The sequence below is a fragment of the Neophocaena asiaeorientalis genome, unplaced genomic scaffold (assembly GCF_003031525.2).
Source record: "Neophocaena asiaeorientalis asiaeorientalis breed wild unplaced genomic scaffold, Neophocaena_asiaeorientalis_V1.1 scaffold348, whole genome shotgun sequence".
Classification (NCBI taxonomy): domain Eukaryota; kingdom Metazoa; phylum Chordata; class Mammalia; order Artiodactyla; family Phocoenidae; genus Neophocaena; species Neophocaena asiaeorientalis.
Window position 1 is genome coordinate 1,494,892 of NW_020172672.1, and position 21,697 is coordinate 1,516,588.

At 50.6% G+C, this 21,697-nt stretch overlaps 1 protein-coding gene across 1 annotated transcript; it reads right to left on the reverse strand.

Moving 5' to 3' along the window:
* Positions 1-11,199: 11,199 nt before the first annotated feature.
* Positions 11,200-13,296, reverse strand: CCDC177 (coiled-coil domain containing 177). Its single transcript, XM_024739594.1, has one exon. The coding sequence runs from the start codon at positions 13,294-13,296 to the stop codon at positions 11,200-11,202; it is 2,097 nt and encodes a 698-aa protein (XP_024595362.1).
* Between the last annotated feature and the right edge of the window lie 8,401 nt (positions 13,297-21,697).

Genomic DNA, 21,697 nt, shown 5'->3' on the forward strand with positions numbered 1-21,697 from the left:
GGTTACCTCTGTTTCAACAGAGCTCATCTTTTAGAAGCACCTACTTAAAAAAAATAATGATGAGATTAAACAAAAAGCCATTTATTGCACTCATATAACGTGCCAGGTACTGTGCTCTTGTCTCTTCACTTTTTATCTCATTTAGTTCTTACGACCACCTGTGAGGTAGGTACCATTACTGTCTCTACTTTACAGATGAGGAAACTGAGGCTCAGGGAAATTATATAATTTGCTCAAGGTGATCTGAAGGCCAGGTTGTCTGACTACAGTTTTAACCACTGCATAATTTTGTAAAAAGGCTGATTGTTAATGAAACGGGCAGAAACCAGGTTCTTCCTCCTTGGCAAGGGCTGTGTCCTACCACCCACGTCTGATGGGTCCAGAAAAGCACTCCCTAACCCTTGTACTCATGTGTAGGGAAAGATCGGAATGGGAATTAGATAAAGGAAAACAACAAAATAGGATGTCTGAATTTCTTTTCTCTGAGTCTAGTTTTGCAACTGTAAAAGTCCTTATCATTCTTAAAGTTTAAAACTCCCGAAATGGACTTCCCTGGTGGCACAGTGGCTATGAATCCATCTGCCAATGCAGGGGACACAAGTTCAATCCCTGGTCCGGGAATATCCCACATGCTGTGGAGCAACTAAGCCCGGGTGCCACAACTACTGAAGCCCGTGTGCCCTAGAGCCTGCAAGCCACAACTACTGAGCCCTAGAGCCACAACTACTGAAGCCCACGCTCTCTAGGGCCTGCATAGTGCAACAAGAGAAGCCACCGCAATGAGAAGCCCGCGCACCGCAACAAAGAGTAGCCCCTGCTCGCTGCAACTAGAGAAAGCCCACACGCAGCAGCGAAGACCCAACGCAGCCAAAAATTAAAATAAAATAAAATAAAACTCCAGAAATGTTATCTCCTGGCGTGTGGCTACAGCTTCTTCTACCAAGGATAAGGATTTGGCAGACCTGGCTTCATGGGGGTAGATCTTGTGCAGCTCACGGGGCCCTGTAGAAGGGTCCTGTGCTGTGTTGAATGTTCTGCTGTAGCTGTCTGGAAATTGTTAATAATATATGAATGAAAGGGCATGCATTTTCAGTTTGCATTGGGCACTGCGAGTTTTGTTGCCAGTCCTGTAATTTAGGAGATAAAAATAACGTACTTAATGACACAGAGTAGCCGTAGCCGTGAACTACCCCAGAGCCAAAGCTGACATGCCTATGGCACCCCCTTGTCAACTCACTCTCTGTGTGGAGAGTGACCATAGGAAACAACCCAGAGGAGACGTCCACTCCCCCCGCCCTGCAGCGAGGGCTGGTGTTGACCGTAGAGCAGGAGCTCAGCACTGACCCCCATCAGGAGAACGGAGGTGGAGGGAGTCCTGATCCTATTTGAAAACCCCAGGAGAATGGTGGTAGGTGGCTCAAGGTTCCCTGAGTTTGGGTTTGCTTGATGCCCTGACTGGTGGCAAATGGTCTGATTTCAATGCCTCTGACATGAGTATGTCCTTCTGAACCCAGATCGGAGTGCAGATGTTTGGTACCCTTTGTTTTGAGGCCAAACTATGAAACCACCACACCACTCGTGAGGGCTTTGCTTAAACAGGTGGGGTGCAGGCTGGGGAAGGGTGCAGTGTGAGCGTGGCAGGGAAAGCACCTGGCTCCTCGCTAAAGGATGCCCTGAGGTCTGGAGGTCCTGCCTCTGGTTTAGCCATAAAGAAGCTAGATTGAAGGCAGAGCTGGGAAGGAGAATTGGTGCCATCTGGTTTGGCTTCTGTCTTCACCCCTGTTTCCAACTCACGGATATGACCCTCCCTTGCTCCTCTGGCTTTCTCCCTTGTTTGATGACCTCCATACTCCCGACAGCAAGCTCCTAGGAAGCTTCTTTGTGGATGCTGGGGTCTCGAGGAGCCATCTCTGCTGTGCCTGGCATTCTGCCCCAAGGTTAATGTCATTCAATATTGGAGAGGGAAAGTATAGAGATTTTGGTTCTTAGGCCCTGGCCACTGTGAGATTGTCTGGGGCTAGGGGTGATTTGGGCGGGTGTGGGGAGGCGACATCTGTGAGACATACCATCTGGATGGCACTTGAGATATATAAAGACTTTGTACAATCACAAAACACTGGCAGCCCATTATAAAACCCAGGTGCTTCTTTGCTGCATTTCTCTCTTCTTGTTCTGCTGCAAAAGATCTTTCAAGAAGAAAAGATGTCCAAGCTTCCCTGGACTATTTGGCTTCTGTGCTAACATCAGGGTTTATGAATTATCATTGTTGGGCATCCGGAGACACGGGCTCACTGCTTCCCCAGAAGATGGGGAGTGCTAACCCCAAACTGCAACACTGCTAAGGCAGACTTTTAGCATCCCCAGCTGCCCTGTGCTGTCTTTACGCCGTTGCCCCCAGGGCAGTTCTCTGGCTGCTCAGATCTGGCAGTCCGCTCACGGCCCTGCGTTGTCATGGAGAAGGTTTTAGAAATATATTGCTGGATTGCAGACGTATTTCTGTCACCTGGAAACAAGTGGGCTTGTAGAAAAGCGACACTGGAGGGAGAGAAAGGGCTCTTGGAGGGTGGAGCTCGTGCCAGGGTAGCCGGCTGCAGCAGAGGACTGGGAGCCTGCACTGCTGTTGGCTGTTTGGTATTCTGGGCAGACAGCAGCGTGCTGGTCAACTTGCTCCCTGCAGGACTCCTGGGAGCGTGCAGTCAGCCAGGAGGCCGCAGCCTCTGCAGAAAAGTTTGCAGATTTCAAGAAAATGAAGGGCCGTGCAGCCCAATCTGTGGCGGGAGACCAAATGGATTCCCATTTAGACGTGCTGATGCAAATGTACGCTCCCTGCAGGCAGAAAAGCTGCCTTTTGCTATGCAGGCCAGCAGGCTGCCCTTGACCTGCTTGTGCCAGCTCCTTAAAGGACATCTCTCTCTGCGTGAAACCTGGATGCCCCAGCCATCTGGGCCTCTTCCCACACCCACAGCCCCCACCTCCAGTTCCGGTAGGAGCTTCAGACAGCCCACTTAGGGCGCAAGTCATCCCGCTGTTCGCTGCTCCGTAGGGCAAAAAACAGTTGAATATCAACGGTTTCATATTGTTCAGCCAGACTGAAAGCTTCAGGGCAATGTGGCATCTTTCATTGGGATTAGATGATAAGAACATTAAAGAAAATCAATAATAGATTTTCTCTTGCCTAATAAATATGATCTATTGCCCTCTACATCGTTCTACATTCTAGTGCGCTGTGTACATTTCAAGCCTTCACCTTCCACATACTGCTACCCATCATGTCCTCAACGTTACAAAGCATGCTGTCTTTGCCTTGAGCGCTGTTTACTTTTTCTGCTACTTGAGGTAGAAACTATATCTGTCCTGGGCCCACATAGAGAAGGGGTATCTCAAGAGTACCTTCGAATGGATTCCAAGGATTTCTTAACTGGCTTAATCACCAGCACAAGAAATTATGTATGTTTTCGTTACTTGTACTTTCTTTTTGCTAGAAGTTTGGCGACTTTTGGAAAGCCCTTTAGAGATGGCTTGCCCAGCCTTATCTTTGTAGATCTGACACATCTAGACTATGAACAATTTTGAACTGGGACCTACAGCAACTATCAGTGTCTAAGGCACCTGCTGTCTCCTTTCTCCTCCCTGAGTCTTGCTTCAGCTGCCTTAAGGCGGCTCCAGAGGTGGGCCTGTTGCTCCTCTGTTGAGGCACTGACTTATTTAGCTGTGCTCGGACTCACAAGATATAGATCCCAGCTGAATTCTTCTGTCTCTGGCTTTCTCCTAGTATGCCCCAGCCTCTCTCTTTTTTGATTCCCTTCCTTTTTTCCTCCACTGTCGCTGCATTTTCTCCTTTCTTGGACATAATGATGCTCTTACTTATTTTAATGACCCTTCATAAATCAGCCCTTTCCTTTCCCAAAGAAGCTCACTTTCCTCCCTCCCTGTCATTTGTTTCCACTTACTTTAGTGGCTGCAGGAAGTAGGAGCCCAGGCAGAATTCTTGACCCACATATGGCAACTGAGGCAGACTATGAAACGTAAGGCCAGAGATTTTGGCTGAGCCTGGATCAAACAATAAACAGCTCCACTCCTAATATCCTTTTGCTTTGAATCTCAAGAGGCAGGAAGAGCTGGTCTAGTAAGTGACATGTGTATCAGTTGAAGGTAAGCCCACTTAAACTCAATTCCCCAAGCCCAGTTCTGCCCAGCACTAGCTGTGTGACCTTGGGCAAGTCACTTAAACTCGGTGCCTCAATTTTCTCATTTGTAAAACGGGAATAATAATGTACTTTCCTCCTAAAGCCCTTGTGAGGATTAAGTGCTTAAAAAAAAACCCCAAAACCAAACCCAAAAAGCAGTCAGCTGCCCAGTATAAGTGCTTAGCATACGTTAGCTATCATTACCCCTGCAATCACAACATGAGCAAATTTTTTCCTTTGGCTATGTGTTTTGCTCACCCTGTGGGTTCTCTTCAAACAAGCAGATGTCCTTGGGAGGCATGCTCTGCCTACTCTATGATTTTGATGAGGGCTCAGGAGGCCTCTAAGGTCCACTGGAGCCTCCCTCTAGGGTATCCAAGGGCAGAAGAAAGGTGACAAATGCAGGAGAGCTCCTAGCAGCTCGCCTCACCTGTGGTCCTCACTTCCCGATGCACAGTGCGGGCCAGCACGGGCCAGGAGGCCTGTTCAGCATCTCTGTGCATTGATGTACATCCAGAGTGGGGAATGGACTTCTGCAGATCCAGTCCTGCAGCTAACCTCCATGCAACTGTGTGCAGGGTTGGGGGACAGGGAAGGAGACGGGGGCATTTTCTGTGCCTCATCAGAGAATGTCATTTGTTGAGGATGAAGCAATGCTAATGCACACCCACCTCTCTCCTTCCTGGTCCAACATCGGTTCCCACAGTGAGCCCATCAGCGCTCTCCCGGGTTGGGCTTGTCCCAGACCCTCTTCCTCATGCCCGTGGGGCCATAGCAGAGATGGCTGCATATCTCAGAATTCCTGCCAGGTACCACATCCTGCATTACCAGAGCACCCCAGAACAGTGGTTCTCCCACACCCTCTTCTACTTGGTTCTGCTAAAGATGTTACCAAAGCATTGGAGTCTAACCAAGACAGCAGCACACCCTCTTTTCCCCAAGAAGAGATGTAAATTTAAAAACATTTTGTCATTTTAGTCAAGCCTTAAGATAAAATTTCAAAAATTATCATCATACATCAATTTTATTGCCAAACATTTGGTAAACACGGTAATCCGCCCCCCACCCCGCCCCAGACTATGACACATTACTGGGACCCATTATTCCAGAGCCCCTTCCTTTGGAATGGTTGAGGGATTGCCACACAGCAAGGGATACATACAACTGCAAAGGGCTGCCATCTGAGCCTGGGGTCCACCAGGACCACCTGGCTAAAGTTCAACCTACCCCATTCCTTCCTTTGCCACCTTCCCAAGTTCAGGATAACAGTAGCCACAAATTGAGTGCTATTTGCCAAGGACTGTGCTGCTTTCCAAGTGTTAACTCTATTTAGTAACTCTCTACCAAGTAGGATTTCTTGTCCTCATTTTACAGACGACAGGAGGGGCCTGTGGAATAGTAGGTAATAGTTTGAATAAGTCAACAAAGCTTGTTCCTTTGCCAAACACTTTGCCTTGAAGGTATGGTAGCCACACGGACCGGATGTTCAGAATTTTGTAGATATCAATCATTCTGTCACACTGAGATGTTCTAAATGTCAACATTTTGGCATTCAAATTCCATTTCCCAGTCAGTCTCTCACACTAAGTAGGGGGAAGAGGTGTAGTGGCAACATGAATATCCTTTGTCACCCATGTGGCTCAGTGGTGGAATTGGGAAATATGGACACCATGCTCACAAGCCAGAGACTGAAGCAGCCTTGGAAATGGAGGTATAGGTGGAAGGGCAGCTCATTGTTCCCAGAGCTTACCCTTCTCTGAAAAATGAGATGGCTACACGTCCCCTCCCTCTGCAAGAATGCTGATGCTGGGGTGGGTAGGAGCGTGGGTGTGCATGCGCGTGTACACTCCAACACAGGAGTAGAGATGGATCGTCTTTCTGACAGTCCTGTGAATCGTTTAAGTGTCTGACAGAAAAACATGCCATCAATACTGTACTAGTGGAGAGGAAGAAAGGCATGAACACTTCAAAGTGGCAGCTAATTGAAAAATCACTGCGGACTAGGTTTTTGTGCTCAAATACCGACATGACGGCATTTGATGAATCAGGAAGTAACAAGACTGCGAACAGTGATTACCAGTGCTGCTCAGAAAGAAACCGCCTCCACTTCTGTATCCTAACACCTGCTACTAACTGCACCCTCTGTCCCAGCCCCGACCTATGTGACGACAAAGCAGCACCAGGGAGAGTATGAGGGGCTGGGAGGAGGTGCATGTCCAGAGCACCAGAACTCCGTGGAACAGAGCGCGTACGTGAGCAGACGAAGCGCTCTTGCGTAGAGTCACGTAACAGAAGCATGTGACCAGGCGTAATGCTGCAGGGGTTGCATCAGATACCCAAAGCCAGTGTGTCACATCTAAGGCCTAAATAACATTTCTAGAACAGAGACTTGTCTGCTGGGTCTCTGACAGCCCCTTCCCAGGCTGTGTTGAGAAATGCCAGATTTCCTTATGCTCCTTTGCCTAACGTTTTCCTGGGACATGCAGGCTAGAGATGCAGTCAAACGGTGGAAAAAGACAAGTCTACGGAGCAACCTGGGGGTAAGCGCAATCACCTGGAAGCTTTAAGAAGTGGGATATTCTGGTTCACTAAACGTTCTTACCAATTTAGTACTAATCAGAAATCTCTTTCTGTTGGGACTTTAAAGCTGGAAGTGCTTCTGAAGTGTGGAGGTGCTTGTGTCAGCAAGAACACTCGAATGATGGAGGTGGTACCCTGTTTTGGTGATCTGGGACTCTGCACAGCCTGAGGCTTGGTTCTCTGTGTTGACGATCATTATTTACGCTGCCTCTGTTAAAGGCAACACAGATAATGCCCTTGAAGGTAATTAATCTCTCTCTCTTTTTACTGTAATTTAAAGCTGATTAAGTACATGACCTTATGAATTTGACCTGATTAATCAAGGCTCCTCTGAGGGAAAGAGAACAACAGTGACTAGATGATGGTTGGCTGGCGGATTGCACGTCCCCGGGAAACTGAAAAGCCTTGAAACTAGTGCTTGAAGGACCATCAGGTTTGCTTGTGGTTGGATACCAGGATGGGAAGGTAGTTAAGCCCAGTGGGGAAATGGAGGGGTCTGCCCATCTCATGACATTGCAGCATAGATGTTCTCCAGGGTCAAGGATCAGAGGGACTCTGTCTCCCCAGCACCAAGAGCAATGCCTGGCATACAGCTCAATACTAATTTGACAAATGAATGGAGGCCTCCGTTCAATCCATTCTATAGAGATGTCCTCTGGTTACCATTCTTTGTCCATCATCCATCCTCTCTCCATCCAGTGTTTACGTGCTTACCGCATATGAGGTGCTAAACCATGGGCTGCAGGGGATTCAATGGTAAATAAGACACAGGCCCTTATGTAGGGTTGATCACTCCTCTGTTTCAGCGGACTTTTTTTTTTTTTTTGCGGTACGCGGGCCTCTCACTGTTGTGGCCTCTCCCGTTGCGGAGCACAGGCTCCGGACAGGCAGGCTCAGCGGCCATGGCTCACAGGCCCAGCTGCTCCGTGGCATGTGGGATCTTCCTGGACCGGGGCATGAACCCGTGTCCCCTGCATCAGCAGGCGGATTCTCAACCACTGCACCACCGGGGAAGCCCCCTCAGTGGACTTTTTAAAGGAAGGGGGATGATAAGCGGTAGGCTTTCCAGAATGGCCTGAACACAAACAGCATTCTCACGTGCCTTCACTCCCCTACAGACTCTTTGCCTTAGGAAAATCCTGCTTCCTGCTTCCACTGAAGACTCACAGTCTGTGTGCTTCTGAAAGGAAACTTCCATCTTCCTGTCCAGATGTGGTGTAGGCACTGGTCATTGCCCGAGCAGGACGCTGGGCTAGCTTCACCGATGATTCCATCTGAAATGGTCTTGTCCTGCTTGTTCCCTTGGTAACGAAGCAAACTAAAGCTTTTTCCAACCCTTTCCATTCCTCCTCTTCCCACCTCACGTTCTCTCTGAGCAAGGGGTTGTTCCAAGGGGCAAATGTGAAGGCCTGGGGTCACGTCAAGGCTGCATTTTCCTGGATAGTAAGAAGTTCCAGCGTGGCGCGCGGAGACAAATTCCGGGCACTTGTGAGAATGTTTACATCAGGAGAAGTAAGACTTTCTCCGTCCATCATCCCCACCATCCTCCACCCCTCTGATTTTCTCTCGCTGCATTTCAGAATAAGAAACACTCCTCCTCGCTGGCATCACTTCAAAGAGAAGACTATAAAAAAAGGGCACAAAAAAGGATCCTGGAAATCGCTCCTCCTCAAAGAACAACATGACCACTTATCCTAGAATACAGAGATGCTCTACATTCTAGAAGATGGTCTGACACTTGGAAGAACCTTTCTTTATTATTACCAAGTTTGGCTTCTGTTTTTGCTTGAATTCTACTTAGCTATATACGTATATTTAAAGGATCCCAAAGTTTTTTTTCCTTTACACTGTGCTTTTCTCTAAGTGCAGACATCTAATTTGGTGACATTCAGACCTGGGCCTTTGCATCACATGTGGCATTATGGGCCACAATGTGCTTTTCGAGAACATTCCTTTCTGCACTAGGTCACGATGGTACTTTACACGCTAGGCATAGTGCAGTCACATGATCCTTCCTGTTTACAGTGATGGCACCGGCCGTTCCAAAGTCTTAGAACTGAGAGCACCACTTTGACTCTGATTCATCCTCACAGTGTTTGTGTGGGGAGGGCAGAAATCATGATTCCCATTCTACAGGTGGGGAAACCAAGGCACACAGAGGTGATCTACCCAAAGTCACCCAGAAGTCAGAAAACAAACTGACTAAAGGGCCGAGGAAGATCCCCTACGTACCTTTCAGTGCCTTATCCACAAAAGCAGACTGTGTCCTTCTCAAATGAATGCATATACTTTGGAAGGAAGTAGTTTTAGGTGGAACTTTCTATTAAGGCCTCAAAGGCCCCTCTATCAAATCAGGAACCACAAGGTAAGAACCAGTACCACATTAACATTTTTAGTTAAATGCCCCTGACTCACAGAAAGGCCGATTATTATAGCTCACTGACAACCTGGTTACCCACATGAAAATTTAAGGAAAAATTCACCCATTCAAGAAGTAAGCATTGGCACAGCTCCTTTTCTGGTTTCACATCATCTGAAGTGTAACACCTAAGCACTGCTTCCTTCTACACAATACTCCTGTACCTGCCGGCATTTGACTGTGGGGGCGGGGGGGGCTAACAGAATGTGTGTGTGTGTGTGTGTGTGTGTGTGTAACACCAGACACTTTAGGGACAATTCTGCCCAACAGAATATACATGAAATATGTCTAGCAGAGTAGTTCTCTACCTTGATTCTTCTTCTTTTTTTTTTGGTAACTGTAATTTCTTGATCTTGACTTAATGTAAAAAGAAATGTTTTACTTCCCACCTTCCTTGATGAAGGTAGAGTCCTTGGGTGGACATGGCTGGGGGCTGATTTTGGCTTCCTGGAAGGGAAGCACTCTAGAGGTTAAAGTTGCCGGAAGACAACTGAATGGGACTGTTTGGACCAGAAAGTGGCCTGGTCTTGCGTGCATTTTCCCCCAGAGGCTAAATGACCATCTGTCCGTGTCGCACTGCCCCTTCCTATGCCAGGAATCCATATTCCCAGAAACAAACTAGGCCAAGAGCAGCCCTCCTGCCTCCCAACTCCAGGTCAAGAAAGGCACAAAGAAGACCAACAAATAATACCGAGGCGGTGCTTTGGATCCGGGAGATCTTGAGGTACCAGGAGAAGAGTACTGATGGCCCCATCTGGCCAGTAGGAAAGGTGAGGCACAGATAGATTGACTAAATACTCTCAGTTATAGGGGAGAGGGACGCAGGAATGTCAGAGGGAGATTCTCTTTTTCCTCACGTGGGGAAGGAGAGGAGAGGAAGATACACTGCCAACCGTAGTGAGCACGACCCTTACAGCAAAGAGGCAATTCCAGCTCTTCTGCCACCACAGTAAAGTAATTGCCCTCAGAGCAGTTGTGATGACTCCTTCACAGAGGGAATCCGACACCCCAGACTCTCTGGGGCCCACTCTTGGGACTGCATCCAGGGCTGGAGACTGAGGCAGAATTGGCCTGGGCAGGCACATAAGGTAGCTCTGCTTCTTAAGGCATGGCTGCTGTCTGCGAGGAGTGGGCTCCACATTGGGAGGTGGCCATCAGACACTGCCTCCCCTGAAAATACCCTGCAGGAAAGCTCAATCGGGGGAAACACTGCTGCCTAAGGAATCCGCCTCCCCCGAGGGGCTGGGGGCTCCCACTAAAGCTAAACAGCATCACCAAACCAACTGATTTCTTGTGTCACTTGGGAGAAAGAGGGGGAAAAACCCCAAACTGATCGTTATCTGCAGATGATTGTCTAACTAGAAAACCTAGCGGAATCAAGGGAAAACCTATCAGAAGTAAGACCAGAATTTAGGCAGATTAAAAGTCTAGCTCACAAAAATCAATAGCTTTTGGGTCGCTTGAGTGTGGCCTAATACCTTGGAAGAGCTGTGCTTTTCTGCAAGGCCTCCGAGCTTTGTGCAACTTGCCATATGTTAAAAGACGGAGGGGAGCCAAGGAGATGCCTCCTCCACTGCAGTTCCCGCAGTCGCCTCAGACACCAGTATGTGAAAGATGCCTGGGGTGACTACTGCAGGAGAGGGCAGTCACCTCTGCACTGTCTCCTTGCCCTCCCCTCCCCCAGCCTCGACCCAGCCCTTCTCCCAGCTCTTTTCTTTTCCAACTCAACAGACAGAATGGGAAACTTGGCAAGGACCGGTGCGATGCGGGAGCCACCAAGGTTGGATGTGGTCAAAGACTGTGCTATGTCATTTCCAAACGAAGTCAGTTTTTAAAAACAAAGGCGGCGGACTGAAAGGTCTCACACGTCGGTTCTCTCATTGCCTCATCGGTCAGAAGCCTGGCGACGCTGCGGTGCCGCGCCCAGACTGGGGACTCCCACGGTCCGGTCAAAATGGCCAAAAGAGGCCCCGCGGGGCTGAGCGTGGCGCTCCGGCCAGCGCACGGCGGCGGTCATTTACGGTCCAGGCTGGCGTGCAGCTGGGCCTCGCGAACCATGCGATCGAAGGAGCGCGTGTTGGTCTCCTGGCGTACCTTCTCGCGCACGTGGAAGGAGGCCCGGGCTGTGGAGCGGGCGCTCTCCAGCGCGCTGCGCCGGTCCCGAGACAGCTGCTCGCTGCGCTCCAGCTTGCGACCGATGGCTTGGAGCAGCTCCCGCCGGCGGCAGTCTTCGTCCCTCTCCACCTTCTCCTTGTTGGCCCGCTGGGCCCGCTCCTTCTCCATCCGGCTCTGGCCCACGCGCCGCGCCTTCTGCTGCACCGCCTCCTCGGCCGCCTGCGCCGCGTGCTGCAGCCGCCGCTCGCCCACCCGGGCCAGAGCCTCCAGGTGTGCCTGATGCTCCCGGTCTTTGCGCTCGGCCGCCTCCTTGGCCCGCCGGCCCTGCAGCTCCTCCCGCCGGGCCCGCTCGCGTAGCTCCCGGGTGCGCTGCTCCACCAACTGCTCGTAGTTCTCCTGCGCGCGGCCCAAGCTGGCCTCCAGGGAGCTCCGCAGGCCCTCGCGCTCCTGGCGCTCCAGCCGGGCCCGGCCTTGCAGCAACGCCTCGTGGCGCGCCCTCTCCGCCCGGCTTAGCTCCCGCTTCTCTCGCTGCAACTGGCCCTCCTGACTCTGCTTGGCGCGGGCCGCGCGCTGAGCGCGCTCCCTGCGCACCTGCTCGGCCCGCTCGCGCACTTCCTGCAGCCCCTCCTCCCGCTGCTTCAGGTTCTGTTCCTGCTGCAGCTTGCGGAGTCGGTCCTCCCGGGCCGTGCGCTCCGCCCGCTCCCGCCGCAGCAGTCCCTGGCGCTCGGCCAGCTCCCGCCGCCGCTCCTCGCTGCGCTCGCACTGCCGCTGCCGCCGCCGCGCCTCCTCGCGCTCCTCGCGGCCCCGGCGGCCGCGCCTCTCTTCCACCTGCGCGGCCCAGGCTCGGCGGCCCTGCTCCAGGGCGCGCTGCTTCTCGCGCTCCTCGCGCTCCCGCCGCTGCTCGGCGCGGACGCGCTGCTGCTCCCACTGGCCGTGGGCCGCGGCGCGCTGCTCCAGCAACAGGCGCTCCTCCTGGTGCCGCGCCAGCATCAGCGCCGCGATCTTCCGGTCGCGCTCCGGCACCGCGCGCAGACCCCGCTCGGCTCGCACTTGGCGCACGATGCGTTCCACGTGCTGAGCCATCTGTGGCGAGTGGCTCAGGTCGCCGAGGCTGAAGCTGCGACCGGTGAGGGGAACCAGGGCCAGGGCGGATGGGCGGCCCAGAGGGTTGGGAGCAGAGGACGCCGACCCCGCCGGGCAGCTGTTCCTGGCCGAGGCCCGCGGCGGCCAGTGCAGCTCCCGCAGGCTCTCACCGCTGTAGGACGACGACGACGCGCCTGACTCGGAGCTCAGTGCGCCCTCCCGCCGGCGGGACAGGGAGTCTAGTGAGTGGCTCTTCCTTCCTGCCCGCGACCGCGCGGGCGTAGGTTGGGGCCGGGCCGGGGCCGGGCTGGAGGAGGCCTTGCGGGCGGCGCGCGGTGCGGGCGAGGCCGGGAGGCTGGCGCTGCTGCAGCTACTGCTGCTGCCCGCAGTAGGGACCGAGGCCGCGGCGGCCGCGGGGCCCAAAGGCGTGAAGAGGCGCCGCTTCTCCTCGCGCACGATGCGCTCGCGCTCTGCCCGGCACTGCTGCAGCTTGGCGCTCCGCTCCGCCTCGTAAGCCTCGTAGAGGCCAGTGGCCACTCGCATAGAGCGGCCGGGGGCCTCGCGCACCAGGTCCGCCAGGGCCCGTGGCAGCAGCTCCACAGGTTTAACGGCGCAGCGGGCGCAGGCCTCTAGCGAGCGGGGACTGGTCAGCACGTAGCGGCTGCCCTCGGCCTCCGGACAGTCGAAGTTGAAGAGGTCGAGGTGCAACAGCGGGGACTGCTCCCGCCGCCCGCCTTCTGCTGCGCACGGGACTTCAGCCTTACGGGGCGCCGCGGCGGAGGCCGAGGCCGAAGTCGCCGCGGGCTGCGGGGCGCCCTGGGAGTCAGGGGGCACGGACGCGGCGGCTTCGTCCCCTCCGGAGCCTCCCGGCTCGGCTCCCGCCTTCTCCTCTTCAGGCACGGGATCCACCATGGCTGAGCCCTGTCCCTTTGTGGAGGCTCTGCGGATGACAAGGGAGGACATCGAAGAATACATTTGAAAGCAGTTTCCCCCTCCCCGTTCATATTCACCGCCCCCCCCCCAAACTTAATCCGCTTTGGGATTAGGCTCAGAGGCCCGGTGGAATGTAAATCATAATACCGATGCCCTGAAACCCCAGCGGGCGGGAGGGTGCACAGAGAGCAGCCTCAGTCTCCCTCAGCGCCGGAGTGCTGGGCGGAGGCCTGTGGCCAGGCTCCCCTGGGCGTCTGGCCCGTTAGATGCATCTCCTCCCTGTTGCGAGTTAAAATGAAAAGATCGAGGAGCAGGCAGTAGCAGACCAGAGAGGCTCTGGAGGATTCCCGGGAGGATTAGCGTATTTGTTTGTAGCTTAGGCGGGCGACCGGGGATGCAGCTTTGCAGGAACAAAAAGGAAGAGGTCTGTTCATCCCCAGAGTGCACTGCTGTGAAGACCCCATTTGCCTAGGGAAGAAGTTTATGGTTGATTTCCATTTGCAAAGGAGACCCAGGCGCGGGGCCCAGGGGTGACGGAAGGGCGCAGAGAAATATCTCAGTCCGAAAAGACCTCCCTGGGACGGGTGATCGATTCTTGCTCTTGCCTCTTGGACAGGGCTTGCTAGGAGCTGTGCCCGCCTTCCCCCGTCCCCCCCACCGGGTGTTTGCCTGGGATGGTGAAGGAGCTTGGGTCCTCCCGGATGCACCTAATCCTCTCTAAGTCCATGCTAAAAGCGCCATCCACCTCAGTCTAGGCTCGGACACCTGCCCCCAGATGTCCTCCGAGTCCCCCCACCGTATCCAGCTGGGCTACTGGAGCTCAGCGAGCCCGTCAGCTCCCGGGTCCCCCGGCCGGTTAGCTTACCGCACGTCCCGCGCGGCGGGCTTTTGTTCGCAGCTTGCCGCTTTCGCTTGCGCCTCTTCAGTCCCTGCGTCGGCAGGGTCGGATTACTGCCGGCCGCAGCCGCGATAGGAGCCCCAGCTGCCACCGCAGCCAACGCCAGCGTCTCTCCATGGGGCCCGCGCACACCCCAGACGCTACCTACCCGCGGGAGGGGGAGTGCGACAAGGTCTCCCTAAAATAACGCAGCTCTGCTCCCTTCCCTCACACTGATTCTTAAAAAAGGAAACAAGCCGGCTTCCATCGCTGCGGCATCCACCGCCGCCTCTCCAATCGTGAAGGTACCGCAGGTCTTTCGACGGCCCCCCCCCACCGGCGCCTCCTGGTGGACGCTCAAGGGTGTTGATTTCCTTGCTTATAGGGCAAAGGAGAAGTTGTGTGTGTGTGGGGGGGGAGATGTATATATATTCTCTCTCATCAACAAACCCTGTTCTAGCAGCACCTTAACTAGGTAGAATGAAGGAATAGCTCATTCCTTCTCAAGGCGACCCTGAGAAGCAAAGTTGATAGCAATAATTTGGTAGAACTCTGGCTCCTGATCCAAACCATGACTTTATTTTTTAAAGAAAAACCAACCAAACACACTACTGTTTAATGCAACATTTTAGGACTTCCTGGTTCCAGACAGTACAAATTAAAACCAGTCAGTACCAGTTAATGAGTGCTATTTTGAGATACCTCCTCCCCACCTCTTCCAGTTTGAGTGGTAGTGGCCACAGCAGACAGATGGAAGGAATGTTTAAGGGAGGGAGTTGGAGCGTGGGTGGGACATAACATTTAGAGAGCACTGTGAACTCTGTCCTTAATAAACTTGACATTGTCAGATAGGCAGGGAGGAGCAAGTGAAAGGCCTAAAGCAGGGAAATGACATGATTTGGCTTATACTTTAGGAACATTACTCTGGCAACCATGGGGTGAGGGCTATAGGAGGGCCAAAGGGGGGCAGAAAACCCAGTTAGCTGGACACTACAGTAACCCAAGGCAGGAAGGATTGGGACCTGAGGGGGAACAGCAGTAGGAGGCCTGGGTCTGGTGGGAGGTGAGATCATCCAGGGAGGGCAGGCGGAGCAGTAGGGAGGTGGGCAGGACATTGACGGGGCTGCTAAAGGAAGAGGAGCCCGTGAAAAGGACGAATAAGGATAGGCAGGCAAGTGTGGTCTCGTGGAATCTAATGGTAGAGCACTTCAGAAGGAGGGTGTGCCCCTAGTGTTAAGGCTGCAGAGGTCCAGAAAGATTTTGCCAGAATCAAATACCCACTGAAACTGACAGTGAGAGGGTCTTTGGAGACATCGGCAAAAATAGTTTCAGTATTGTCCTAGGAGCTGATCCCAAACCACAGGAGGCCGCGGTGCAGTGGGAGATGAGAAAGTGAGAGTTACTGACTCTTTTGACATTTGGATGAGAGTGTTAAAGACTGTGAAGGGCTTGAGATTTTATCCTACTTCCATGCTAACAAGTTAGCCTGCCACCGGTTCATTGATGCCGGCAGAAGACGTGAAACTCGTGGGTCAGAAACAAAGGACTTTGTTACTCATGGCACAGTAGGTAGCATGAGGTTTATGTTCTTGTTGGTCCCCCTTGCTCCCCAAGTCCCGTGGGGCAATGGAGAGGTGGGCTGAGATAGATATTTTACATATAATGGGTTTGTGTCCCAGCTGAGTGACCCTGAGCTTAGTAGATCCTGCCTTTTAAAGGGGACTGCTAGCAAACCTGTTTAAACTTTGCCCCAGAGGGAGGCATTATCTTTATTATCCTGGGAGAAAACAAATTTTCCCCCTGACGTGGAGGGAGACTCTATCTCTGTCTTCCAAGGATGTTTGTGCAGCAAACATCCTTGAAAAGTAGTCCAGAATAAAAGCCTTTACAAGACATGCAAAAATGCCATGAATTGCTCTCCATAGAGAAAAGGAGCAATTGGTCAGATGGCCGGTAAGAAATGGGGCTGGGATTTGGACCTGGCTCTGTCTAACCCTGAAGTGGGTCCCATGTATTCTATTTCTACACCAAATTGAACATCTGGAGAGATGTGGATTCAGATGGAGATAAGTGGGGTGGGCAAGTCAACCTCTTCAAACCTCTTTACTTCGGTTTTCCCTTCTTTACAGAAGATCCCACTAAATTGCCTACCTCAAGGATTAATGATGTCTGCTATGTAAATGTCATCTTTGTCATTAAATAGAGACAGTATTAGGTAACTTTCAGGGTTGTTGTCAGAACTGGAAAGACTATATGCGAAGTACCTAGACCAACACATTTCAGTAAACAGTGATAAAATTGTTACTATTTATTTTGATAAAGCTCATCTAATAGGGGTGATCAGAATAAGGACACTTGTAGTGTCTGCAAGATTTTAAGGGAAAACCCAACAAATGTTCCATCCTTAATTAAGAAACGATTCTTCATCTGGGAGGGTCGTGGAAGCAGCGGCCATGGGAAGGGGGACCTAAAACAGGACAGTGACCTAGCCAGCCAATTCAGCAAAACTGACTTGGCAATCCATGGGGTGCCATTGGACAGTCGGATATCTCTCACCTCTCATCTCTGCGTGCCTTGGACATTTCAGGAGATGGGCTTCACACAGGTTAAGCATTGATTTCCTCTAGATCGGGAATCCCAGCCTGCCAAAGATCAAGGGTGTTAAATCCAACTTTATTAAAGCAGCCCAGTTTGGGAACACCCACCCGTCCCTTACGAGTGGGGTAGTGGACATGGTGCGTTTAAGAGTCAGACAGATTAATCATTCAAAATCTGGCCCAGCCAGGCTCTATGATTTGAGGCAAGTGTCTTAACCTCTCTGAGTCTCAGCTTCCTGAAAAGAAGGCACAATATGGACTGTTATTTTGTCTTGCAAAGACCCTTAGAGATAATTTATTAAGTACCCCGTTAGATCCTTTAATGTGATAGCTCACTGTCTTAGTCAGTTTGGGCTGCTATCACAAATTACCATAGACTGAGTGGTTTAAAAAACAAACATTTATTTCTCACAATTCTGGAGACTGGGAAGATTAAGATACTGGCAGATCCGGTGTCTGGTAAGGACCCACTTCCTCGTTTCCAGATAACCATCTTGGTGTATCTTCACACGGTGGAGGGCAAGCTCTCTCCTGTCTTTTCCTATAAGGGCACTAATCCCATCATGAGGGCTCCGTCCTCATGACCTAATTACCTCCCACAGGCCCCATCTCCAAACATCATCACATTGGGGGTTAGGGTTTCAACATATGAATTTGGCGGGGGGGGGGGGGGGGCACAGTCTCCAGAGCACTCATCTAATTTGGACCAAAAAAATACAGCATAGACATTATCTCCATTTAAATTCCTTTTTCTTAGTCTCCACCACCCACCTCAGCTTTGTGCATTCATCCCCCTTCCTTTCAATGTAATCCCATTCACAGAACAGAGATGATTCAATCTAAAGTTCTAAATCAGGAGTTGGTAAATGATGATCTGTGGGTCAAAACCACTGGGTGTTTTTGTAAATCAAGTTTTATTGGAACAAACCAGGCTTATTTGTTGACTTATTGTCTATGCTGTGTTTCATGCAACAATGACAGAATTGAACAGTTTTGACAGATCATATGACTCAGAAAGCTTAAAATATTTACTATCAGGCTCTTTATAGAAAAAGCTTGGCAACCCTTATTCTAATTACTGATAACAGCTTGTGCCAGCTATGAATTTATTGCCTTATACCTCCAGGTTCACCCATCAGTACTTGCTCTGGGATAATGGTCTATAAGCATTTTCTACTTGACAGCACAGTGCTAAGGTTTGCCAGCAGAGGGAGCTGCAGGGTCCTCGCCGGAGGAAGGAGGCTTCTCTTCTCGGTTCCTGTGTGCTGTGCTTTTTGCTTTTTCTCCCTCCTGCTCCAGAGTGAGTGGTGCAGGTGTGTGGGACTATCCTGTAGCCCCCCCTACTCCAGCTGCATACTCAGAGCAGTCCCTTGGCAACCTCGCAGCCCTGGCCCAGGCCTGCTAACCACTTTGCCATGCCTCCCTGAGGCGGACACCATGTGCTCTGAGCCTTGAGCCTGTACTGTCCCGCTACTCCCTGTCACCAGCCTCTGGACACCTGTGCCCATGACGATTGTTTCGTGTTCGCCCAACAACTGCAAAGCAGCTCTGCCCCAGACTTCTCTGCAACCCAGTGGGCTGTAACCACAACCTCTCCAATGAGGCAGGGGCTCCCCTTCCAAGTTGTCCTTCCTTGAGGACTCTCCCTCAGCCTTAGGGAACCTTTGAGCGTTCTCTTTATATCTTTTTATTTACTCCCTTTTCAGAGCTTAGTAACTTTTTATATTAAGCTTCCTCTGTTTAAATTACTGCATGGTTTCTGTCTCCTGATTAGACACAGGGTAATACACAGTGTAAAGTGTAACCGTTCCCAATGCCTGAGACTAAGGCCTTAAGAAGAAATTTATGAAACAAGCCAGCAGGTACAGGTAATATTTGTTAAACATAAAGTGCTCTCTTTCATACTTTATTGAAATAATATATGTTCATCAGAGTGGGAAATTAAAAAATAAGAAGGAAAAAAATTACCTGTAGATAAATAGTCACCCAAAGCCCACCAGCTCAGTTACACAGCTTGGTGTGTAGGTGGCAGGGACTTATAACTTATGGGAGGACAGGTCCATGTCTGTTGCTGCTCACAACTGCTTAGGGCCTGGTACATTGTGGGCCCTCCTGCTGAACGCATCAACAAGAGGGAACAGGGTCTGATTGGTGCTACTTTGCCCAGTGTATGTCCCGTGAAACTGGCCTTGTCAAGATATTTTGAGCTATTAGGCCACTTGGATGAATCTTTAGAGTTAAGGGTCTTAAGCAGGTGATGTTCATGTTTGAGGACTGTCCTGTGGGACAGGAGACCCCAACCTGCACTAAACCATGGAAGTGCGTCAGCAAGGAAATCTAGAGGGAGTCCTACAATTAATCTCGTGGGGTTTTCTCTCACTTCGGGAAGGGCCATACTCATTCCATTTTGTATGATACTGGAGAAGTGTCCTCATTCCTGAGTATGGCCAGGCCCTGGGGGCCCCCTGGGCAATTTGACTATGAAATGTTTATAGGTCTACTCAAAAGAGGGGCTGCTGCTCAGGAGCCAGACTTGTCTTCAGTCTCTGCCTCTCTTGCTGGGTCGTCTGTCTCTGACATGAAGCCACCTGCCTGCACAGTGCTTTAGGCCCCCTTCTGTTTTCAGAGGCGCTACTCTGAAGGTATAGCTCCTGTTTCCACAGGCCTTTCCCCCCACTATCTGGCAACACACACACATACACACACACACACACACACACACACACACCTTTTTTAAAAGATGGAAATTCTAACACCAGACATTGTGCACCACTGCCTTCCACGATGTCTTAGACAGTCATCCTGTTGTTTGTATTTGGAGATTCAGAGATGAGTCATATTCCATTACTGGACATGGTGGCCCCTTTTTTGCATGTTTCTCTTGAGGATCAGAAATCTTCCACCAGGCTCCTTGTTGCCCATCCAAATGTGGCAATCAATCACACAGAACAAAGAATGCATTGAAAAGTTATTGTTAAAAAGCACCAAGCTGAGCTAGGAAGTCTGGGAATACTGAGAAGGGTAAGACCGTCCTGGTCCTGGGTGCCAGCTGAAGTAACAGTACCCAAATATTCAAGAAGTTAAATAATACAAGAGATCAGTCGGTTATAAGAGTTGGTAAACAACATAAAAGAGTGATCACAAGACAGAATGTGATTAACGGATTACTATTGAGTGTATTACTAATTAGTTATTACTACTTACCATCCAGTGTTGGCTAAGTCCTTCTACCTCTCTGAGAATGATTTCCTTTCTTGACTATATTAGTTTGCTTGGGCTGCTATACAAAATCCCACAGACTGGATGGCTTAAACAACAGAACTTTACTGTCTCACACTCTGGAGGATAGAAGACCAAGATCAGGGTGTCAGCAGATTTGGTATCTTCTGAGGTCTCTCTCCTCAGCTTGTAGACGACCGCCTTTTTGCCATGTCCTCACATGGTCATCCCTCTGTCTGTGTTTTCTGTGGACTAATCTCTTCTTATGAGGACTCCAGTCATACTGGATTAGGGCCCACCCTAATGACCCCACTTTAACTTAATTACCTCTTTAAAGGTCCAATTTCCAGTCACATTCTGAAGTCCTGGGGGTTAGGACTGCAATATATGAGTTTTGAGGGGACACAATTCAGCCCGTAACATTGGTGAAATGGAGATAACGATTCCAGGCTATCTTCAGTCATTCAGATATTGGCTGAGTTCCCTACTGTGTGCTATGCACTGGGATTATAGTGGTGGAGCCCTATCTTCATGGAGTCTATAATGGGAGAGATGACTATAGATTGCTGGGAAGGAGAGAGACTGCTGGGAAAACATCAAATCAGGCAAGAGACGGCCCTGGCCTGGACTGAGGCAGCAGCAGTGAAGACAGAATAGAAAAATGTTAAAGATATTTATGAGCATCGTAAATTGGAGAGTGATTAGGGGTGGGGTCAAAACTCTCAGGATGCTGGCTTAGGCAACTGGATGGGCAGAGGCTAGTGCCATTTGCTGGGATGGGGAATGCAGGAGGAAGAGGAAGAAGCTTGGGGCCAATATGATGAGTTCTTCTTTGGACCTGTTTAATGGCCATATCCCTCAGGCATCTAACCCAGTGGTTGAGAGCATGAGCTTCTGAGTCCACAAACCTGGGTTCAACTCCCAGCTTGTCTGTGTCCTGGCTGTGTGATCCTGGGAGAGTTAGTCAACCTCTCTGAACTGCCCTTTGTTCACTATAAAATAGGTATAGTAGTATCTCCCTTATAAGGTTGTTGCTGAGAATTAAATGAGAGGAAATGTGTTCAGCGCATAGCACAGTGTACCCATGTTGCTGGCACGTGGTAAACACTCCACAAATAGGGACTTCCCTAGTGGTCCAGTGGTTGGGACTCTGCACTTCTAACGCAGGGGATGCGGGTTCAGTCCCTGGCTGGGAACTAAGATCCCACATGATGAGCGGTGCAGCCAAAAAAAAATTTTTTTAATTAAAAAAAAAACTTTAAAGCCCAGAAAAGCAGAAAATATTTTTAAAAAACCCAACACTCCACAATTACAGTATCACTATATGGTTACTAAATTTGGATGAAATGACAAGCAAATCCAAGCTTTCTTTTGGCTAATTTCCTTTATGCCTCTAACTTGGATTTCAGTTCCTCGGCTCCATTTGGAAACATTGCCCTCTATTTACTTTGCCTTTTGTTCTTGGAGATCAGAGGATTTCCCTGATGCTCAGCTCTTTAATAGAGCTGATGGCAGGCAGGATTGTTTTGTTTACTGAAGGCAAGTTTTGAGGAGGGAACGCTCCACACTCTGGCCACCAGGTGGTGCCCCTCCTCTGTTCATCTGCTGGTGATTTTTTTTTTTTTTTTTTTTTTTTTTTTTTTTTGTTTTTTTTTTTTTTTTTTTTTTTTTTTTTTTTTGTTATTAG

Coding starts and splice junctions, on each gene's coding strand:
- CCDC177 (XM_024739594.1), bottom strand. CDS start 13,296: ATGGTGGATCCCGTGCCTGAAGAGGAGAAGGCGGGAGCCGAGCCGGGA.